This window comes from Dipodomys merriami, unplaced genomic scaffold (genome assembly GCF_024711535.1).
Source record: "Dipodomys merriami isolate MVZ:Mamm:240054 unplaced genomic scaffold, mDipMer1.0.p SCAF_94, whole genome shotgun sequence".
NCBI lineage: Eukaryota > Metazoa > Chordata > Mammalia > Rodentia > Heteromyidae > Dipodomys > Dipodomys merriami.
Window position 1 is genome coordinate 1701753 of NW_027206557.1, and position 23900 is coordinate 1725652.

A 23900-nucleotide genomic window follows, 5' to 3' on the forward strand; every position below is an offset into this window, starting at 1 on the left:
AAAGTGTGAGAGATCTAAAGACAAGCCCATATTTACCTATGCCTTATCTACCATAGGTCTGTGTTATAATCACAGTTTTTGTCAGACTTGCCAAGAAAAAACTTTTCTTTAACCTTAACCTATAGCCTAGAACTATTAAGAAAATCAATCAGTTATTAGTGAGTAGCATTACTGAACAGAGCAGGCTTGATCATAAGCATATCATCTGCTGAATACTAAAGATGGCTTTTGAGCATTGTTCTTCAATAGTGACCTGTAGTATATAAAATGCCAAGACTATCAACATGGTACCTGCCATGTTACTTTGATATTAATAATATTAAAATCTGTTCTTTCTTTGAAATTTATGTTCCTTGGTAGAGTGGGATATGCAGATTACTTATGTATATTATCTTGTACCTATATAATGTGAAGCTGAGGATTTTATTTTCTGGTGGTATTTTCAGGGCCTGGTGCTTGCTAGGCAAGTGCTGTATCAAGTTAACCACACTTCCCAGCCCTTTCTTTGCCCTGGTTATTTTCAAGAAGGATCTCACTTTAAGCCTGGGGGCCTATTATGGTGCTTCTACTTGTATTACTTTGGCTCTCTGGGGATGACAGGTGCACACCATTGTGTCCTGATATAGTGCTTTCCCTGTGGCTAGGATAACAGGCATATGCCATTGTGCTTTCCAATTTGTTGTGATGGACTTTTTTTTTTTTTTTTTTTGGGTCCGGTCGTGGGGCCTGAACTCTGGGCCTGGGCGCTGTCCCTCAGCTCTTCAGCTCAAGGCTAGCGCTCTATCACTTGAGCCACAGCACCACTTCCGGCTTTTCTTTTTGCTTATATGGTGCTGAGGAATCGAACCCAGGGCCTCAGGCATGCAAGGCAAGTGCTCTACCACTGAGCCACCTTCCCAGCCCTTGTGATGGACTTTTATGCTTAGTTGGCCTTGAACTTTGATCCTTCTATCCCTGCCTTCTAAGCAGTATTACAAGCTTGAGCCACTTCACCATGTCTGGCTTAAAAAATATTTTAATTGTTATTATAAAGGTGATATACAGAGGGGTTACAGTTACATAAGTCAGGTAAAGAGTATGTTTCTTTTCAGATAGTGTCAACCCTTCCCTCCCAGTTTTCCTTCCCATTCCTACCCACAAGTTGTATAGTTCATTTTTAACATAGTGTCTAGTGAGTAACACTGCTGCATTTATTCACCCTATGTAACTACATTTATGTACCCTACTTTATCCTCCCAAAGACAGATAAATGAACAAATAAGATAAAAAGAAAAGAAAACAAAAAGCAACACATTAAAAAAACTTTTGTTTCTATTTCCTGGAGTTCATTTCAATAGATACTTTATATGATCAGAGTCATATAGGTGTTGTGCCTTTGTGTTCCTCTCCTAAAAGCATCTTCCTTTGGTCTCACTGTGTGTGGATGTCTAGATTCCTGTATAGTTTATTATAGTGTGTGTGTGTGTGTGTGTGTGTGTGTGTGTGTGTGTGTGTGTGTGTGTGTGTACACAATGTCCCATTGTATTTTAGATTTAGCTTCTGCATATGAGAAAAGGCATGTGCCGTTAGTATCTCTGAGCTTGGCTTGCCTCACTTAATATGATTTGTTCTGGGTCCATCCGTTTCCCTGAAAATACATAATATTCTTTCTAATGCTTGCCTGGATTTTTATTATTTTTGTTTTTGTTGTTTTGTTTGTTTTTTGTTTGTTTTTGTTCCAGTCCTGTGGCTTGAATTTTGAGACAGGATCTCACTGAGTAGCCCAAGCTGGCCTTGAACTCACCATCTTCCTTCCTCTATGCCTGAATGGAGCTGAGGATTTTGATAAATAAAATAATTGTAATAAATAATTTAACAGAGGTGTGAGCATGTCTTGCATGACCAAAGTTTAGTCTTTTTAGTCCTTTTAGTATTTGAAACACCATTCCTAGAGATTATTATAAAATTATAAAGCTTACAGAACATTCAAAATACTTTAATATAATAAACAATTTCCTTCATCTGGTATCTTTGTTATTTCTTTTGTTTTGATTTTGTTTACTAACACAGAAAAACTTCACTGGCCTGAACAAGAACTTGCTAAGAAGTCTGTTCTAAGTGCAGAAGAATCATTGATCCTTGACAGCAAGAGAAACTTTTCACCTTTATCCTGTGGAATTCTAAAGGACATTTTCACAACTGGCACCAGTAGTTACAACGTCCTGCTACAGAGCAAAGAGGAGAAAAAGTATTTACAAAAGTGGTCTTCCTCTATCTATTCCAAACGATGCAGAAAGCCTGGCAAATCACCTAGCCCCTCTTGTAGCAAAGATCTTCACAGGGTGAAAGCCGAGGAGCCTGTGACAAGCGATGGTACTTGGTACTGTCTGGAAAGGCAACCTGGTGTTTGCGTCACTGCTTCTGTGTCCAGTCCTGTGAGACTCATGCATGCTATCTCTCTTACAGGAAGCAGCGTAGGACTGCCACCTAAAGCCAAAAACAAGGTCAAGCAGCACCATTCCATCCCCCTTCCAAAGCCAAAGCAGCTGCAGCCTCAGCTGTCTAGAAGCTTTGAAAAAGGAGACGACTTTTCTGGAAAGAAATTTTGTATATTGACTGCTATAAAGCCAATCAACTTAGAGAAAGAAAAACTGAGGTTCTTCAAGTCGGATTATACTTATAATCCTCAGTTTGAATATGCCAATTCTGCTCTGCCAAATGTGTTAGCCAAGCACGGCAATGCATCTAACCGGTTTCTGAAACAGGTAAAATGCCACTTCAGTAGTAGTAGTTCATTATATGCAGCTAAAGCCATTATCCACCACACTATAAGAAAAAAAAGGCATTTGAAATCTTCCAATTACTTATGTTACAACTCTCTCCCAGTCAGGTCATATAGATATGTGATACAGAATCTCCAGATGAGAGGCAATGCCTACATCAAAACTACTTTGCACCTATGACAATCTATAGAGACTGTTAAGGAAGGATACACAGAAGCCACTCTATTATGACTGAGCCTCAGACTCTGGTTAACAGTTTTGGCTTGGGAGTTGTAACCCGTTATCAAGCCCCTAGAAGACCATCGAGTAGCCCATATTGTTCCTGTTTTGTAGCTGATTTTTTAATTCTTTAGTTGGAACATGTGAGCCATGGTTCTTCCAAGACAGTTCATTCCCAGTTTGCTTAGTTATACTCCTGTAGATAGTTTGAGGACTCAAATGTGGTTCTTGGCCATGAACGTGTTAATGTTTCACTAAATTTATTAATATCTAATAAATAATCACATATTTGAAACAAAAATGAGAATTAAAGCTGGGCACCAGTAGCTGAAGCCTATAATCCTAGCTACTCAAGAGGCTGAGATCTGAGGATTGTGGTTGCAAAGCCAGCCCAAGCAGGAAAGTCCCTGAGACTCATCTCCAATTAACCACAAAAAAAGAAGTGGAGCTGCTGCCCAAGTGGTAGAGTGCTAGCCTTGAGCACAAAAGCTCAAGGATAGCAAGCACCCAGGCCCAGAATTCAAGCCCCAGGACTGACAGAGGGGGAGAAGAGAGAGGGAGGGAGGGAGGGAGAAAGAGAGAGGGAGGGGAGAAGGAGGGAAGAGGGGGGGGAAGGAGAATTAGTTTCAAGCTAGATGCCTGTGACTCATGCCTGTTAATTCTAGCTATTCATGGGGCCAAGATTTTAAAAGATCTCAGTTTGAGGTCAGCCTTAGCAGAAGAGTTCTGTAGATGTCCTCTCCAAAATAACCAGCATAAAACAAGTTTGGAGGTGTGGCTTCAAGTGGTAGATGGTAAGCATGTTCAAACCCTAGTAATGAAAAAAAAGTACCTTCAGGACTACTAAATCATGACATAAATGATAACAATAATATGTTCTAGTTTGTTCCGTGTAGACCCTTAGCACACTTTTTAAAATATTTTCCAGGGTCATAATAAACTTAAAAACTTCACTTAAGTATTTGAGGACAAATTGGCTAGTGCTTGCCTGTAATACAGAAATATAACATCAAAAAGGCATAGCTCATGTGACTACATGAACTTTGAACAGGCTTTCATAATCCATTTACCTCAGGCTGGCTCTGTCCATGCTTGAAATGTACTACTAGGATAAGTAAAACAGTACTGTTTCATTTGCCTGTGCTGGCTTCCCTAGTTTAGCTTGGTGCTGATGGTATAATTTCTTGACCTTAGTGCTAGCAGATTCTTTGCTGTTATTGTAAATGGCATGGAATCTGACCAGTCTTTTAAAGTCATTCTGTATAACTTATTTTAAGATTCAAAACAATTGGCAGTTCACAACTATAATCCTATAAGCTGAGTTCTGAGGATCACAGTTTGAAGCCAGCCTGGGCAGGAAAGTCTGTGAGACTCTAATCTCCAATTAATTACTGAAAAGCTGGAAGTGGAGTTGTGGCTCAAGTGGTAGAGCACTAACTTTATGCAAAAAAACTTATGGATGCCGGGCGCCAGTGGCTCACGCCTTTAATCCTAGCTACTCAGAAGGCTGAGATCTGAGGATCTTGGTTCAAAGCCAGCCCAGGCAGGAAAGTCCGTTAGACTCTTATCTCCAATAAACCACTAGAAAACCAGAAGTGGCGCTGTGGCTCAAGCGGTAGAGTGCTCACCTTGAGCTGAACAGCTGAGGGATAGCACCCAAGCCCAGAGAGTTCAAGCCCCACTACCAACAAAAACAAAAACAAAAACAAAAAAACCCTCATGGTTAGCATCTAGACACTGCATTTAAGCCCCAGGACTAGCACACATACTCACACACATATGTACACATACACACAAATTAATAATTGTAAGCATGCATTTATTTTCCTAGCTTCTTTTGTTAGAAGAAATCTTTTCTATGGCTTATTTACCTTTCAGTGAGCATTCATTTACTTTTTAAAATACTGTGATGAGATTGTGCTAAAAAGATTGTGACTCAGATCGAGATTTAGTAATATAAAGTTGGCTGGGAAGGTGGCTCAGTGGTAGAGTGCTTGCCTTGCATGCATGAGGCCCTGGGTTCGATTCCTCAGCACCACATAAGCAAAAAGAAAAAAGCCGGAAGTGGCGCTGTGGCTCAAGTGGTAGAGCGCTAGCCTTGAGCTGAAGAGCTGAGGGACAGCGCCCAGGCCCAGAGTTCAGGCCCCACAACTGGAAAAAAAAAAAAAAAAAAAGTAATATAAAGTTATGTTTTTTGATGGGAATGGTCAGTTTTAAAATAGTGATTGCACATTAGGCTTTATTACTTTTCACATGTGTAACACAGAATAAAGAAAATACTTGCTGGGCACTAGTGGCTCACACCTGTAATCCTAGCTATTCAGGAGGCTGAGATATGAGGATCAAGGTTCAAAGCCAGCCTGGGCAGGAAAGTCCATGAAACTCTTACCTCCATTAAACCACCAGAAAACCACAAGTGGCACTGTAGCTCAAGTGGTAGAGTGCTGGCCTTGAGCTGAAGAGCTGAGGGACAGCGCTCAGGCCCAGAGTTCAAGCCCTACGACCAACCAAAAAAAAAAAAAAAAAAAAAAAAAGAAAAAGAAAGAAAATGCTGAAGTTTTTTTTGTTTTTGTTTAAATATTTATTGTGAAAATACTGTACAGAGGGGTTACAATTACATGGGCAAGGTAATGAGTACATTTCTTATCAAGCATTGTTGCTTCCTCCTTTGTTTCTCCTTCCCATCCCTTCCCATCTCCCCTGCCCCACCACCATGCCAAATTTGTAAAGTTAATTTTTCCACATAACAACTTGTACATCTCATTGTTGCAATTGGTCCACCTGTATCCCTACTTAAATGGTTTGTTTTTGCCCTTCCCCTCCACAAATTATACCAACATCAAATATAATGAAAGCAGGCGTTATACCGTGAGGGAGAGACATAGATGATAACCTGTAATGCCAGAACTGGGGCAATGGATGCAGGAGGATGGTAAGCTAGACTTATCTGCATAGCAAGATTTCTCCCCTCAAACCCCCCAAAACCAAACAACAACAAAAGAAAAGCACCCTAAAACAAAAGAGAATTGCTAAGGAGGTTATTGTAATAGTTAAATAAGACAAAAAAATTTAACTGGAAGTAAAATACCCTCAGTAGACCTTCTTGACATACAATTTCTTTGAGGGAAGATTATAATTGTACTAGAATTAATACATATATAGTGTTGTATCTTTACAGAGCTCAAACTGTCAATACCAGATACCCTCTCTCCGAGGGTGGTACAATTTTCTGTTGAGCAAACTACCAACTTACGAATACCCTGAAGTGATAAGGATTTTTTTTTAAGTTTCACGTATTTCATAGAAACTTTGTATACTGGTTTGGAAAAGTGGAATCATTTCTTAATTTAGTGGCCAGAAAGGTTTTCTTACAGATGGAAATACCCCAATCAGATTGTATGTCCTTGGAAAGGAAGGTCTGACCTTGATGACTCAGTGGAAGCTTTGTGGATTTGCCTTTGAAAACTGTTCTAGGTGCATCCTCAGATGCTTATCTAAGTGGGTCTGTCTGTCCTAGGAAACAGCTTGAATATCCACCTGTTGGTCAGCAATCGGTATGCAGTGGTTTACAGTCGTCCAATGACACTTACACTCTCCTCTCCCACTCACCCTGCTGTGTCCACACTGCACACTGCCCTGACAACAGAGAATGCAGAAGGGGCCTGAAAGAATAGGTTCCAAGGGACATTTTCTTTCCTTGTTGGGATTTGATACTCATTAGAGATGTACTCTTTTGTTTGAGATCTGTTTATTTCCTTTTTCTGCATATATAGAATATAATTTTTTAGATGTTTTAGTTTGTTTATTTGTATTATAATCTAATCCTGGTCTCTGGTTTATGTTATAGAAAATTTGATTATTAGTAAGCGTCTTTTTGCTGTTAGAATCTTTCAGTGGTGCACTTTCTACTACCTGTCATTGCATTAATCTTTTATTACAGGTTTGTGTTTCTTGTTTGTCTTCACTGCATTGACCTCTTTGATACGGGTGTGTGTTACTTTACTGTTCCAAAATCTGGCACAGTTCCTGGCACTGATTGACTTTCCCAGACAAGGCTGAATTTCACATTCTCTGGTTTCTGTGTGCTTTGACAGTATCATCCCCTTTGCCTGGAATGCCCTCTGTTCCTTCAGTTCCTCACTTCCATTCACCATGTTCTTTGATCTCACAGTATCTTATGTATACTTCTAGAAAGTATGGCTACGTGTCAGCTTTGCCAATTTAATGGTATGAGAGAAACTTAGATTCCAAAATACATAATAGTTATTCACACATAAAAAGTGATCATAAAGATAAGTGAATGAGTACATTTATGAATGCTAGATAAATAAATGCTCCTTTTTTTCTGGGGTGTTAAGATTTGGTGAAACAGTTTATAAACAGTGGGTCTAAACTTTGTGCCAGAGATCAAGATTAGCCTGCATATATGTTTTGTTTGGCTAGCATATTTATTTTTAAATAGAATGTAAAGGTGCTCTTTTGTTGCTTTTCCTAGAAGTCTTATAACCAGGAGCTTTACATGTTGAATTCTGCTTGCAGCTGAAGAAGGTATTTGACCACTGCTGCAGTCAGTGCCCTGTTGTTCTGTGGCTACAGTGCCTTGAATGGATCCCTAATGATCAGCTAGAGCAGTCACAAATCTTCATTGCCATCAAAAGGCAAAATTTACCACAGAAAAACACTTCTTAAGTATTTGGAATTTTGCTTTTCATTGTAAAGATCTTAAAGAAATAGCATGTGAGTGTTGTCAGCTTATCTGCAATGAACTTTCTTAGACTGTTCTGAAGGACACTGTCTAAGAAAAGGGGCTATAGACAGACTGGAAAATGAACACATGTATTATCCTCACAATGAAGATTTGTAGTCTTTAATATCATTTAAGCGCATGTTTTCCAAACACATTTGGGCTTGGAACCTTTAAAAAAATGGTTCTATATAGACCATTTTTCCTTCCTGAAACAGTTTGTGAAACAATGGCTTAAAGAAAAAGACTAGCCAGCTGCCAGTGGCTCATGCCTGTAATCTTAGCTATTAAGGAGGCTGAGATCTGAGGATCACAGTTCAAAGCCTGCCCAGGCAGGAAAGTCTTTGAGATTCTTATCTCCAATAAACCACCAGAAAACTGGAAGTGGTGCTGTGGCTCAAGTGGTAGAGCGCTAGCCTTGACCAACAAGAAAGAAAGAAAGAAAGAAAAAGAAAGAAAGAAAGACAGAAAGGGAGAAAAAGATTAGGCAGGTGTGGTGCTGGGCATCCGTAAACATAGTACTCAGGAAGTGGAGGTAGGAAGATCAAGAGTTCTAGGCCATGCTACATAGCAAGACCCCTCAAAAAAAAAAGTAAGATTGGAAAAGCATAACCTTAAATAAAAAGTATAAAGAGAAATTGATTACCTAATTCTAAAATTAAAACCTAGAAGTGTTCTGTCAAAGCCTTAATACTGCACAGTCATATTGTACATCAATTGCAAGGCATATTTCTTCTCTCCCATACTATCCTCATAGCCCAATGTAGTAAGTGGAACAAGGACTTCCATCTCCAAGAAGGGGGGCAAGGATGAGCCAGAGCCAGAAAGGAGCTAAACCAAGAAAGATGAATGGGCAAAGGCAAGATATAGCTGGCAAGGGACTAAAGGAAGAAAGGTTAAATGATATGCCAATGGTCCCACAGCCAGTAAATGGTGAGGCCTTAATAGGAAACCAGGTCTTCTGACTTAGTATAGTATACCATGTCATCCCGCTATCAGTGTCCCCATTGAGAGAAAACCACAGTTAAGAAAGGAGATAGTTGTAGCACTTGACTGTTGAAGTGGCTTGCAATTGGTGGTCAGATTTCCAAATTACTGAAGAATAAACAAATATGCTAGTAAACTGAAAGTAGACCATTTAGCAGAGTACTGAGATTATTCAGCAAGGTTGTATTATCCAAGACAGTGCTGAGCATCTTATGTAGAGAAAACATTCATTTTGTGGATTAATGGTTTAAATGTATTATATTTGATTGTTCTTTATTAAGATGCCAGATGCCTGTGGCTCATTCGTACAATCATACATACTCAGAAGGTTGATATGTGAGGATTACAGTTTGAAGCCAGCCTGAGTAGAAAAGTACATAAGATGCTTATCTCCAATCATCTACAAAACGCTGCAAGTGGAGCTGTGGCTCAAGTGGTAGAGTGCTAGCCTTGAGCACAAAAACTGAGGAACAGTGCTCTCAGGCCCTGAGTTCAAGCCCCAAGACAGGCAGGCATATACATGCTCACACGCGCATACACATACACAAGAACTAATTCATATGCCATACAATTCAACCACTTAAAGTGTTCAGACCCCTGTTTTGTTTTTTGTTTTTTTTTTTTTTTTTTTTTTTTTTTTTTTTTACCAGTCCTGGGCCTTGAACTCAGGGCCTGGACACAATCCTTGAGCTTTTTTGCTCGAGGCTAGAACTCTACCACTTGAGCCATAGTGCCACTTCCAACTCTTCCTGTTTATGTAGTACTGGGGAATCGAACCCAGGGCTTCATGCATGCTGGGTAAGCACTCTACCACTAAGCCAGATACCCAGCCCTCCACTGGGTTTTACTATGTTTTAGTGTGGCAGCTTTTTCTCACTGTAACAAACAGCTGAGACAAACAGTTCAAGGAGGAAAAAGATACAGGTTGGCTCACAGTTCAGACATTTCAGTTCGTGGTCAGCTGGCTCATCTTCTGTTGGTTGTTAGTTGTGGCAGATGATCGTGATGGCCAGGTAGCAGTGCAGAAGCAGGAAGAGCCCATCGCATGCCAGCCCCAAGCACACATCTCCAAGACCTCCTTTCTCTAGACAGGCTCCACTAACCAAAATTTTCAACATCTCCCAAAATAGCACCCCCTGCTGAGGACAAATGAGCCTGAGAGGACATTCCATATTCAAACTATAGCATTTAGTTATGTGATAATCATTAACTAATTCCAGGATGCCATCACCACCAGAAGTTCTGTACCTATTGGTAATCACTCCCATTTTTTTTTTTTGCCAATCTCCCAGCCCTAGACAAACATGATCTACTCTCTGTATTCTGGACAATTAATATAAATGGAATCCTAAATAGATCATCTTGTGGTCTTATATGACTGACTTCTGGAAACATACATGTTGTTGCATGCCTCAATACTTTCTATTGCTGAATGACAATATCCTATATGTAAATGAAAATGTACTTATCAGCAGTAGGACATTTGGGTTATTAACTCCCATTTCCTGTTGTGAATAATACTGCTATGAACATTTGAAGCACATTTCTGTGTTGGCATTTGTTCTGGTTACGTACCTTGGCTCATTCTTAGTGGTGGGTTTTCTGGAACTATGACAACTCCATGTTTAACCTTGGAGGATCAGCTTCACCGTGGCCTAGAGTAACTCACCACTTTCCTACCAGCAGTGGACACAAGTTCCACATGTCCTCCTAATATAGTCTTGTTTTTATTTTTTCTACAGCCAGCCTGCTGGGCATGGAATGGTATCTCATTGAGGCCTTTTGATTTGGGGTTTTTGAGACAAAGTCTTATTCTGTAGTTCAGGTTAGCTTTAGCGTCACCATCCTCCCACCTCAGCCTCCGTAGTGCTGTGGTTACAAGCTTGCACCACCCCAAATTTCAACTGAATTTTTTTCAGTAAGAAATGTTATCTTACTTGATAATATGTATTTTGGAAGTCAAGAACACATTCTCTTATTGCACTTCCCAACATGGTAATGCAGGAGTTGGCCAAATGCTGAAATAGACACAAAGATTTAGAATCAGACCCACTCATAGAGCATCAGGACTGGGACAGTGGGGATAGGTATGTACAAATTAAGATGCTCCATTTCTGGTGTGAGAAGCTAATGAAAAAAACAAAACAACATAAAGAAGACATGTACATTATGTGTAGTATTGTTAACATTGAAAGTAAACAATGTGTGTGGTATAGATGGGGAAATCTGGGATGGACTTCATGGATGTGGGACATGGCTAACTGCTCAATGAGCCAACCTCATGAGGTATGCCAGGTCTTTTCCTACCTAAAAACCTATAGAAAATCTCTACTCTTTGCTTCCATGCTACTGGCCTTTGGTCCACATTTGAATAGTCCACATTTCAAAAATAGTTTTGGACTTTGGATATGTTGCCAATCCTAGATGCGTGGGAGGCAGAGGAAGGAGGGTGGCAAAGCTAGGAAGACTCTAAAACAGAATACAAGCAAAAAAAGATGAAGATAGGGATCAGGTTATAGAGCACTTATCTAACATGTATGAAGCCCTAAGCTCAATGCTCAATACCAGAGACAGAGAAACAAAGACATACACAGACAGACAGATGTGTGTTAATGTTGGGAGCAGAAGCCAGGTAAAGGCTATTAAAGCCATTTTTTTGCTATAATAGTTTTTTTATTTGGTCGGCCATGGGGCTTGAACTCTGGGCCTGGGCGCTGTCCCTCAGCTCTTCAGCTCAAAGCTAGCACTCTACCACTTGAGCCACTGCTCTACTTCTGGTTTTCTGGTGGTTTATTGGAGATAAGAGTCTCATGGATGTTCGTGCCCAGGCTGGCTTTGAACTGTGATCCTCATATCTCAGCCTCCTGAATAGCTAGGATTACAGGCCTGAGCCACTGGCACCCGACCTTGTTATAATAATTTTGATACATGCCTATCAGTAATGTTTATTTTTCCAGTGGAGATACATGTGTTGAATTATCATTTATAATATGCAGTTTTTCTATAAATTTTATGTCAGGCATGTTATTCACAGGGGTGGTATTGATGAAGAATGGTAACACAATAATGATGATATCAGGTCCCAGACATCTTCTTCTTAGTCATGGAATAGATCTACTATTGTCACTCTGGTTTACAGAGGAGGAGACTGGTCAGGCCTTGGAATTAGGAAAATGCCAAGCCTGTGTGCAGTAGGTCCTGGGTTCACTCTCACGCCCCTCCCAGGATGCCTGAGGTCATACCTGTGTAGTCAGCTCAGCACAGGTTGCCTAACTCTATAACATTAACTTGCTTTTTTTTTCTTTATAAGTAGCAGTCCAGAAATTACAGACTTAACACACACACACACACACACACACACACACACACACACACACACACACACACACACACACACACACACACACACACACACACACACACACACACACGATTTTCTTGTCCTTTTTGCAACCTGTATAAGATACTTATCCTTTCTGTGTGCTTTTTCCATACACACTAAGATTTGTATTTATTGCCTGGTATTTTTAATCTTCCATTCTGTATCTGTCTATTTGGAGAAAAAGACCCCAACTTTCTTATTCCTGTGCTGTGACAGTTTCTGAAGAATGAAGTGTAGAGATCACCTGCCCTGAGGGAAAAACCAGGTGTCAGCCATGTTGAGACTATTTTCTGTGAGGAGAGCCAGGCCAGTGACTTTTGCAGATTGTCACAGAAGACTGAAGTGATTTCTTTTTCCAAATAGAAATTATGAATAGTGACACAAGACCTCTTGAGTCTGCTGAACCAATTACGGTAGACCAGAGCCAGATTTGTGAAACTGAATAGAAATGGTTGATGCTAGCCAGGCACCGGTGGCTCACACCTGTAATCCTAGCTACTCAGGAGACTGAGCTCTAAGGATCACGGTTCAAAGCCAGCCTGGGCAGGAAAGTCTGTGAGATTCTTATCTCCAGTAAACCACTAGAAAACCAGAAGTGGTGCTATGGCTCAAGTGGTAGAGTGCTCACCTTGAGCTGAAGAGCTGAGGAACAGTGCCCACGACTGACAAAAAAAGAAAAGAAAAGAAAAATATTTGATGATGCTGAGACTGAAGGGGTGGCTCAGGTGGTAGAGTGCCTGCCCATTGAGCAAGGTCCTGAGTTTAAACCCCAGTACTGCCAAAAAATATAAAATAAAACCACATAAAGCAAATTTTGGAAGCTTAGAAAATACATTTTGTTATCAATAAAGCTAGTCTAAGTCTTGATGAATAAGATCACTACTAGCTTATTACATATCTATTCAGCACAAAGTAATACGAGGCCATTTACTCTCATTATGTCTTTCTCTCTAACAGTCCATTCGTATTATGGAGCTGACTTTACAGAAGTATGGAAGCTATGAGAAATTTGAACAAGCCACGGGTGGTAGCTTGCTGTCTAAGCCTCGGATCTGGAGTCACGTTAGGAAGTACATGCTGAAGGAGGGCTGCTTGGGAGAGGTAGGGTATGCGCGTACGCACACACGCAAGAACCTGGAGCCTGCCGTGTCCTTTTCACTCTGCCATGTCGTACAGGCTTTGCCCCACAGCTGGCATTTTCCTAACCCTGGTGTACTCATTCAGTTAGTCATCACATTTCTTATAAAACACTCTGAGGTCTCCTTGTACTTGAATAATCTTGGTATGTTCCGTTCTTTCTATCTTTTGACTTGGCTTATTGCCACTCCTATACAGCTTGGGGGATTATGTGAATTACTTTATGAAAATTGTCAGTAATTAAGTCAGATGCTGTTATTTGTGCCTAAAGTCCCAGATCTTGGGAGGTTGAGGGAGGAAGATAAAGAGTTTGAGGCCAGCTTAGCTGACATTGCAAGACTGTATCAGAAAGAAAAAAAAAAAAAGGAAGAAGAAGAGGGAGGGGAGGGGAAAGGAAGGAAGGGAAAGGAGGGAGAGTCAAAGGGGAAAAGTGAGAGGGGAAGTGGAAAGGAGAGAAAGAGTGAGGAGGGGAAGGAAAAAAGGAAGGGAGGGATGGAAGGGGGGAGGGAAGGAAAAGGAAGGGAAGGCAAAGAAGTTGATGAAAAAGTTGCTCCAGTGGCCTGTTTTTATTAGTAATCATTCTTAGAAGTCAATCTCAGAGCCTTGGCACTGGCATGGTGCAGAATTCTGTTTCCATGTCCTTCTCTTTTCCTCTCTTTTTCCATCATTAGATCTAGGAATTTTATTTGAAAGATGGCAGAAATACAGTTTTAAGCTGTCTTCCTCAGCACAACCATCTGTTTTCTTCAATCCAATATCCAGTTAATGGTTCTTGAATTACCAAAGATAAAAATTGAGACTCCAAGAGTCGAGGTAGCTGTAAAAGAACAAAAGTGTTAATTTATGTGCATAGTGATTTTTGTGAAAGCTTTTCCCCCCGTGCCTTTACATTTTGTTTTGTGTGCATGTTCCCTCTTATTCCTTAGATTGTAGTACATCTCACTGAAGATCTACTTTCACGAGCCTCGATGACAGTAGTAAATGGATGTCCAACTCTGACCATCAATGTTTCAACGGCCCGTGAGCACTGGCTGGAAGGAATGCTGAGGCATGAGATAGGTAGGGACAGCCCTTTCTGTTTGCTCATTTATAGTGTCAGGATTTACCCCCAAAGAAATGTTCTTTAGAATAGCTTAAAAATAAAGTTACCTGGACCAAAGGTAATAGATGTCTTTGTGGAGTAGATTTATTTTGGTAGTTCTGAGGTTTGAACTCATGGCCTAGGCCTTGCTAGGCAGGCCACTCTCCTTCTTGAGCCCTGCTCTCAGCCCTGTTTGCTCAGCAGTCCTCCTCCTTAAGCTTCCCTTCATAGCTGGGGACAGATGCATACCACCAGACCTAGCTTGGTCTGCTCACTGGTTTGCAGATTTCCATCCATGAAGGGTTTGCCCATTGCTTTTGGGTCTGTGGTGTGGAAGCACATCATAGTAGGAGCATGTGGCTAACCAAAACCATAACTCAATAATTGTCCCAAAGCAAGAAAGAAGAAGGATCTGGGGTCCCCCTGTCCCACTCAAGAACATATCCTCCCTGCTTTCACTGTATTTGATGTTGGTATAATTTGTGGAGGGGAAGGGAAAAAAACAAATTGTTTAACTAGTGATACAGGTGGACCCATTGCAACAATGAGATGTACAAGTCGTTATGTCGAAAAACAAACTTTACAACTTTGGTGGGGGGGGATTGGGTTGGGGGGCAATGGGGGATTGGGAAGGGATGGGAAGGGGAAACAAAGGAGGAGACAACAATGCTTGATAAGAAATGTACTCATTATCTTGCCCAAGTAATTGTAACCCCTCTGTACGGTATTTTCACAATAAAAAAAAGAACATATCCTCAGTTACCTAAAGACCCCTTTGCAAGATCTCACTCCTCCATTTGCCCCTCCCCTTCTTTCCCTTCTTCTTTCTCCCCATTACCCCTTCCTCCTTCCTTTTCCCTTCCCCCCCATCCCTCCCTCTCTGAGTTTTTTTTTTTGAGACAGGGTTTGTTTTTTTTGAGACAGGGTCTTATTGGTCATCCTAGGCTAGACTCCATCCCATGATCTTCCTGCTTTTTCCTCCCAAGTGCTAAGCCCATAGGCAGTGAGCTTCCACACCTGACTAAATTAATTAATTAATTATGGTGCTACGAATTGATCCCAGAGCCTTGGGGGTGCAAAGTTAGTGCTCTTCCACTGAACTATATCCCTGGGCCCTTTAATCCTGGCCTCATTTTTTTTTATTTGTGTTTTACTTGTTTAAGATTTTAGTCAAAGACATAATTAGCAGGGATTAGAGCAAAGGGAGCATTCATCTCTCTTCTGCATTAGCTATGTTTTTCACTTCTTAAAACTTCCCCCATCCCCAGTAGTGTCATCCTAGGAGTCCACCCTTCACCCTTCATGAACCTTGAGGAGTTTTCTCTGGGGGAGGAGTAAGACTCAGGTGTAATAGCTCATGACTGGTGCCTCTTCTTCTTCACAGGCACACATTATTTTCGAGGAATCAACAACCTCCAGCAGCCATGGGGCAATTGGGTCGGTCGTAAAAAACATGAGCTAAAGCCCAACAACCCTACAGAGGAGGGATTGGCAAGCATCCACAGTGTTCTGTTTAGAAAAGACCCCTTTTTATGGAGGGCTGCCCTCCTCTATTACACTGTGTATCAAGCCAGCCAAATGTCATTTTGTGACCTCTTCAAAGATATTGGCAAGTTTGTCAAGGACCCTAATACCAGATGGGATTATTGTGTGCGAGCCAAGCGGGGATGGACTGACACTTCCCAGCCTGGTAAGTGTGCGGCAGGGGGTGGGGAAGGGGGGCAGAGGTGGGGGCGGGCTCAGGGAAAGAGGTCCTCTACTTCACTGGCTGGTTATCTCATGAATACCTGAATCTGAGAACTTGCTCACCTATGAAAGCCTTTGTTACTTGAGGTCAGCACTAGACCTCCCAACGGTAGTCTCTCAGTGTTCTGTTTCTTTGATTTTGGAGACAAGGCTTCACTACATAACTCAGGACTCTTTGCCTCAGCCTCTGGAGTACTGGGATGGCTGGAATAGCCACCACACCTGGTAGCTGGTAAATATTTGGTCTGTTTTCACTTTTGGGCTGTTAGGAGTAATGCTTCTGGGAGCATTACTGCACAAATCTGTGTGTGGATATGTTTTCCTTTCTCTGAGACGTAGACCTAAGAGTGGAATTGTTTTGACTAATATGGTAACCAAGCCTTTTGGAAACTACCAGACTTTCCCACACTTGCCCACCTCCTTGCCAATGCCTGGCTATTTCGAGTTTTTCACTGGTTTCAGCTATCTTTGAAGCTAGTGTCATCATCATCATCATCATCATCATCATCATCATCATCATCATCATCATCATCATCATCATCATCATCATCCCCAGAGGATGTAGAGAGGTAGTTTTGCTTGAATTTACCTGATGACTGGTGGAGTTAAGCTTCATGCATGCTAAGCAAGTACTCTACCACTAAGCCACATCGTCAGCCCCCTGTCCTTTTTTTTTTGGGGGGGGGTCTTGTCGTGGGGCCTGAACTCTGGGCCTGGGCACTGTCCCTCAGCTCTTTAGCTCAAAGCTAGCGCTCTACCACTTGAGCCACAGCACTACTTCCGGCTTTTTTTTCTTTTTGCTTATGTGGTGCTGAGGAATCGAACCCAGGGCCTCTGGCATGCAAGGCATGTGCTCTACCACTGAGCCACCTTCCCACCCCCCCTCCCCCGTCCATTTTTTAAATTGAATTGTTTCATGGACTTTTCCTCCTGAGCTGAGCAGCTAGGATTACAGGCCTGGTTCGGTATCCATATAGAATACTGGATGTGTCTGATTTTTTATAGTAGACATTTTTATCAGGAATGATTTCATGAAAATAATTTAAATGCAAATATATTTTGGGAAATTAGAAGTTATTAGCTATAGGACTGTTTCTGCAGAAAAGAGAACAGATTAGTACCTAATTTCTTGGTAGGTTTTTTTTGTTTTTTTGTTTTTTTTTGGGTCCAGTCATGGGGCCTGAACTCTGGGCCTGGGCGCTGTCCCTCAGCTCTTCAGTTCAAAGCTAGCGCTCTACCACTTGAGCCACAGCACCACTTCCGGCTTTTTTTCTCTCTTTGCTTATGTGGTGCTGGGGAATCGAACCCAGGGCCTCATGCATGCAAGGCAAGCGCTCTACCACGGAGCCACCTTCCCAGCCCTCTTGGTAGTTTTTTTAAACATCTGAAAGTAAACCCTGTTCTTTCCCTCAGGATGTTTCAATAAAGACCAAGTGTATTTGGATGGAACCCTCCAGATCCTCCGATACAGGCGCTCTATAGACTTCTACCTGCTGACTGCCCTGGGGAAGGTAAGTGAGAAGAATGGCTTGAGACCCCTGACCCCAGGCCAGCATTGCTGTAGCCTGGTTCAGGAGTAAGAGAGACTCATATATCCCACTGCTGCTCCACCAAGCTTCCCTGGGTGGTCGCAGAAGGGAGAGAAAGCACGCTTCCGTCATAGGTACAGGGCAGAGTGTCTTTGGAGTCATAAGAGATAAGGAGAGAAATGGAAATTTGGGCAGTGTGTATCATTTTATTTTTACATTTATCTTCCCTAATAAGCATTTCAAAGTCAAGGTACAGCTGCACCACTTTCCCCTACAACACTTTTCCCTAAGAATCAGGTGTTCTCTGACATGACTGCACAATGTCTAAATTCATCACTGATTGAACATGAAACATTGAAAATGCAGCATTGACACCCAAAAAACTAAAAATAAAGTACAAAACAATAGGAATAAGAAAAAATACAACTGTAACCCCTCTGTATATCACCTTCACAGTAACAATAATTTAATGAAAAAAAATCACATACAGTCCACTTCAAATTTCCCAAATTGTTTCCAAAATATCCTTGAGAGCTCTTTGTTTTCTGTGATCCTGGATCAAATCAAATTTATGCATTTTTAAAATAATCTTTATGTCTGTTAATATGGAACAGTTCCCTACCCTATTCTTTTTTTGTATTGTTTTATTGTAAAGATACTGTACAGAGGGGTTACAGTTACATGAGTAAAGTAGTGAGTACATTTCCTATTGAGCATTGTTACCTCCTCCTTTGTTTTTCCCCTGCCATTCCTTCCTTCCCCACCTCCCTGACTCCTCCTTCCCTCACCCCCAGAGTTGTAAAGTTTGTTTTCAACATAGTGTCTTGTACATCTCATTGTTACTGTGGGTCAGCCTGTATCCTTATTTCAGCTTTTTGTTATTTCCCTTCCCCTCCCCAAATTATAAAAATGTATATACAAGATGCAGGGCACTGGAATCAAATGCAGTGAGACACACACACACACACACACACACACACACACACACACGCACGCACGCACACGCACACACACACACACTGGAATTCTATGCCTCCATCAGAAATGGAGAGACTTGGAAAAAATTATATTAAGTGAAGTAAGCCAGGCCCAAAGAAACATAGGTCCCATGGTTTCCCTTATTTGCAATATCTAGTATATGTCTAGAAAAAGCAGAAAAGGTCAAAAGCTATGTATGACCATATAAGATGATGCTAAGTGAAATGAACCCCCAAATGGGGGTGGTTTTCTCTTCCTTGCTATTGTTTTTAATGTATTTATAATGTACTATGTGATTTTTTTTCTTCTTTTTATATTCTACCCTATTCTTTTTTAAAGACATCTTTAAGAGATAAAATGGTTGTCTTGAAAGCTTCTGTGGTGATTCTCAGGTTGCTTTCTCCTCAGTTGATTCAGTTAACCCCTTTTTGTCCAGAACTCTGCAGAAGTGAGGCATGTTTCCACAGGAAACACATGCCCTTTACCACCATCGTTAGTGATGCCAGAAGTGATTTCCTGGTCAAATCAGTGGACCGCAGATCCCATTGTAAAAACATGCTTCCTCTGATGTATTAGTGCGTAATCTGTGGGGTGGTGGTCTAGGAATCTGAGATTAGCCCTTCAATGAAACTCCAGTTCCTTTTAGTGAGAAATGTTATTTAGAAAATAATATCTGAACATGTCTTGATACTTAAGTGTGATTGCTTCTAGACAGTTTCAATGAGCAGATTATATATATATATAAATTTTTTTTTTGGTCCGGTCGTGGGGCCTGAACTCTGGGCCTGGGCGCTGTCCCTCAGCTCTTCAGCTCAAGGCTAGCGCTCTACCACTTGAGCCACAGTGCCACTTCTGGCTTTTTTCATTTTTGCTTATGTGGTGCTGAGGAATCGAACCAAGGCCTCATGCATGCAAGGCAAGGGCTCTACCACTGATCTACCTTCCCAGCCCCAAGCAGATTATATTTTTAATGAATGTTAAGGGCATTCCAATTCAAGCAAGTCTCTACAGGAATTTTTCACATGTACTCCCATTTCATATTTGTATCTCCATTCTCTTTAGATAAGAGCCTTGTTTCCTTTTTCCTACAGTTAGAGTTATACCGGGTTCTATGCCAGACTACCACAATAAAGGGTCACACAATTATTATTATTTTTATTTTTTGGGGTACAGTCGTGGGGCCTGAACTCTGGGCCTGGGCTCTGTCCCTCAGCTCTTCAGCTCAAGGCTAGCACTCTACCACTTGAGCCACAGCGCCACTTCCGGCTTTTTTCTTTTTGCTTATGTGGTGCTGAGGAATCGAACCCAGGGCCTCATACATGCAAGGCAAGCGCTCTACCACTGAACCACCTTCCCAGCCCCTCACACAATTATTTTAACCTCACAGTGTATATAAAATTGTGTTTAGAGCCTGATGTGGTGATGCAAGCCTGTAATTCCAGCACTTGGGAAGCTGAGGCAGGGAAAACATGAATTCAAAGCCAGCCCAAGTTACATAGTGAGATCCCGTCTCAGTGTTCCCACTCCCTACCCAAAAACTAATGAATAATATCTATACCATAATGTAGTCAGATAAGCATACAATGTCATTATGTTTTGAAAACCCCCAGTTTACCTACCTTAATTTAAAGATTTAGACAAGAAGATTCAGAGTTTGAGGCCATCATTGGCTGCATAGTTGGAGGCTAGCCTGAGCTACATGGGGAGACTTTGCCTCAACAAAACAAACCACAAAATGGTTGTATGCGTGTTGTGTGTGTGTGTGTCTGTGTGTGTGTGTGTGTGTGTGTGTGTGTGTGTGTGTGTGTGTGTGTGTGTGTCTGTGTCTCTGTGTCTGTGTCTGTGTCTGTGTCTGTGTGTCTGTGTGTGTGTGAAATGCATAGAAAATAAAGATGATCCATGGAGAAGGAAGACATACTGCAGGCACAAAAGTGTGCCTTGTAGTTGTGCTTTAAAATGACTCCCCTTTGCAGGTTTCCTATGAAGATGTGGATCGCCTGAGAGGACTGGCAGTTACCAACAAAATGCGCGTCCCTCACTTCCTGCAGGACCACAGCCGGTACATGGAGCACTTGGAGAAGATCATGGAAGTGAATGAACTGACTGACACAGAACTGAAAGCCCTCATCTAGCAACCTCTGTTCTTGCAGACCCTGCCCAGTCACACTCCGTGTATGCCACCAGCGAGATGGAGTTGGTACCACCAATTCATAAAAGAAGAACGACTGTTTGCTTGAGTTTTCTCAAGGATGGTCGTCAGTATGCAGCTGAAATTTTAAGTTAAGTACAAACTTAAACCATTTCCCTTAACTATTTCTATAGGCCACAGGGGAAGTTCCTCCTGTTTTCATCTCTAAGTCAGATGGAATCCTCCCGCTTACTTTCCTTGAGGCTTCCTGGGGGAATGGAGTGATGAACTTCTAAGCACTAAGGCTAGCTCCTGCTGGAGCAGCCCAGTTCCTAGCAGCGTTCTGCACACTCCAAGGTTATATTTTTTCCTCATAAACATTGGTAAAAATTGTTCTCCTTTCAAAAATTAGTTTTGTGACACTCCAAAAGCTAGCTACATCTAAGTGCTCTTATTTCTCTTGTATGCTAAAGGAAGAGGCAAAAGCAGTTTGAAAAATTTTCATTAAGTCTCTCATTTTCTACTTTACTGTTTTACCTCATAGGAACTAATTAGGAAATTGTACCTGGCTTTGTATGGAATTGTTGTGGTAGGGATCAAGCCAAGGGTGTGGCTTCTGCTCAGAAGCAGGCATGTGTGTTGTCTCTGAGCTATACCTGCAGCCTGCTGACAAGCTCCTTTTTGTCCAGTTAATTCTTAATTGAACTGTTTTCATTTGTTCAGACATATTTTAATTTTACCTCTTTATATTTTAACCCAAAAGTTTAAGTTTTCCCCTCTTCATTCTTTACACAAAAGATAAGTATGAGTTCCTGAGATACTTATCTACTCAAATCAAGATGTCTGAGGAAGGAAGAGAAAGGCTTCTTGGCTTTTTTGAGGGTAGGTGGGTAGAAATAGGCTGTTGTGGAGTAGAACATTCTGGGCATTCCAATGGATAAACCAGCCTCGTGGTTCATCTCAGTGTATTGTATCCAAATATTTCACTTCATCAATCAGTAACATAATTTGAATTAAAAAATGGAGAATTTTGTTTTGTTATATCAGCTTTTATATACCCAACTTTCAAATTGGTTGGTTTTGGTGTGTACCTGGGTACTTGGAATCCAATTCATCTTGCAAACTTATTGTAATGATTGAAAAGAATGCTGTTGTAAACACTAATCAAGATAGTGAGACTGCAGCTTCTGCCTGGAGCTACCCAAGAGCTTACCTTTACCTCAGTTCTATCTCAGATGTGGTGCTAACACTGATCGTGTATAAGGATGCAGAAAATCTTCTGCAGGCTAGGTGATATGAATTCTTCTCTTCTCATATCTGGAAAAGGGTTAGAGCAAATAGGATCTGTTCTGGCTGCTGGCTAGAGGCTCTTGCAAAAACCATGTAGCCTAAAGGCCAGACCCTCTGAACAGTGAAAGCTCCACTTTGTGCCTTGCTCGCTACGTGTGTCCACACACTGTTTGCCAGGATTTATGGAACACAACAAGTTTTCTACTGACACCTCAAGCAGGTGTCTCCTCTAACAGTTGTGTACTTGTAGCTTGGTATGGTGTTTTCTGACTTCATCTTAGAACTCATGAAAGTGGGTCATGAGGACCAAATCCTGGTGGCATCTGTGTGCAATGAATTAAGCCTGAATGTTTGTCCGTTTAGCATTTGCAGGTAGAACACTGTTCATCTTCAGGATAAAGGAAAATGACGTACCTTCATTTCCTAGTGGTAGAACAACTTGCAGTGGTTTGATAGTAGTTGATAAGTTTGAGTATTCTCTCTTTGATGTGGAAAAGGAGCTGCCTCTTGACCCTTATTGCTTTGATACAGGAACAAAAAAACCCATGAGTGTTGTGATGACAGAAACAACCTTAAATTATATTAATTGCCTATAAGATGTTTTAGAAGTTAGATGTAACCAAAGGTACTTTCAGAATGGCAGAAATAAAGAGCTTTAAGCTTGCAAACTTGAGCTCAAAGATTAGATGTTTATTCTTTCCTGAAGTAGAAGGTCAGTTCTGTTACCTAAAAGTTTCAATAAACAGAAAGTTATAGCAACAGCACTTAGATAAAGATCATATGGAATTTATTATAATACGCTCTTGCTACGGGCTATTGATTAGGGTTCCATCATTTTTAGCCACCATAATTCTAATACGTAGTTGAATCAAACACCAGGTACCCTGACAGTAATATTTAATGTTTGCAAACAAATCCATAGTTTCCATTTCCTAAAAGTTTGGCATTTGTAAAAGTGCTTAAAGTTAGTATTAACTGTTTTATATACCTTCAGGCATTTTGTGTCTTCTTGTAATAAAAAGAGATAGATCCAAAATTCTTGAATAAAGTATATAGATATGTATGCATATAAACCTCTGTTCTTGGAAACTCCATTTTTTATTGTAGTATTTCTCTTTTGTTCTCTGTCTGGTGTTAATAGAAGGGTTGTTTTTCAGCATCCATCCTTCCTTACAGCTGTTGTATTTACAGATGCCCTTACTTACAAATGTCATATTTGTTGCAGCTTGGTGCTTCCCTAGTTAGTCCCCTTCTGCTCTCCTGGGGGGTGCTGGGAGAGCACAGCCTGGCTCTCCCCTAGTTAGTCTCCTTCTGCTTTCATGGAGTGCTGGGAGAGGGACAATCACTGTCAAGCAACCACTCCACATACTTAGTAAGCTTTTCTGCAGAACTTTTTGGGCAGGATACCGTCTCTGGCAGTGGGAAGATCATGTCCAGCGAGGAAGGCCCTGAGGCAGGCCACCACATAGCCATCTCTAGAACAAAAAAAATGCCACTGAAAGAATGGAGGTTGAGACCTGGGGGCTGTACATGTGTTCGAAGCAAAGAGAGAAAAGTCATCTGGGAACTTGTGACTTTTCTCTGAGCTATGCTGAGAGGCCAAGTGGCTGGATCCAGGGAATGGAGTGAAACATGACAGCATCTTGGTCACCAAAAACCTGGGTCAAGGTGGAAGTATGCTCAGCGATGGAGGGCTTGCCTGGCATGTGTAAAGGCATTAGATTCAATGTCCAGCATATCAAAAAAGGGAGAACAAACCCCTGCCTGGATGCCCAAAGGAGCTAACATAACACCCTTATCCCCAAGAAGATGAGCTTTGAGCAGGAACTCCACAAGGAATGCAGCTGTCCTTGCTCACCACAGCGAAGCCTTGTCAGACAAGAATGGCAGTCCACAACATAATCTCAGCACTTAGGA

The 23900-nt window shown here is 41.3% G+C and overlaps 1 protein-coding gene across 3 annotated transcripts in view; it reads left to right on the top strand.

Moving 5' to 3' along the window:
* Matcap2 (microtubule associated tyrosine carboxypeptidase 2) overlaps positions 1 to 23043 on the top strand; it is a 46966-nt gene extending 23923 nt beyond the window's left edge. For 2 of the 3 annotated variants that reach the window (XM_070014265.1, XM_070014266.1), the window contains 6 exons: positions 2050 to 2744; positions 13052 to 13195; positions 14158 to 14290; positions 15697 to 16002; positions 17472 to 17569; positions 20539 to 23043. In XM_070014265.1, coding sequence (XP_069870366.1) covers positions 2050 to 2744; positions 13052 to 13195; positions 14158 to 14290; positions 15697 to 16002; positions 17472 to 17569; positions 20539 to 20697 — 1535 coding nt within the window. In that variant the 3' untranslated portion in view covers positions 20698 to 23043. The remainder of the gene's footprint in view (positions 1 to 2049; positions 2745 to 13051; positions 13196 to 14157; positions 14291 to 15696; positions 16003 to 17471; positions 17570 to 20538) is intronic. The other variant, XM_070014267.1, reaches the window with a different exon arrangement.
* Positions 23044 to 23900: the final 857 nt, after the last annotated feature.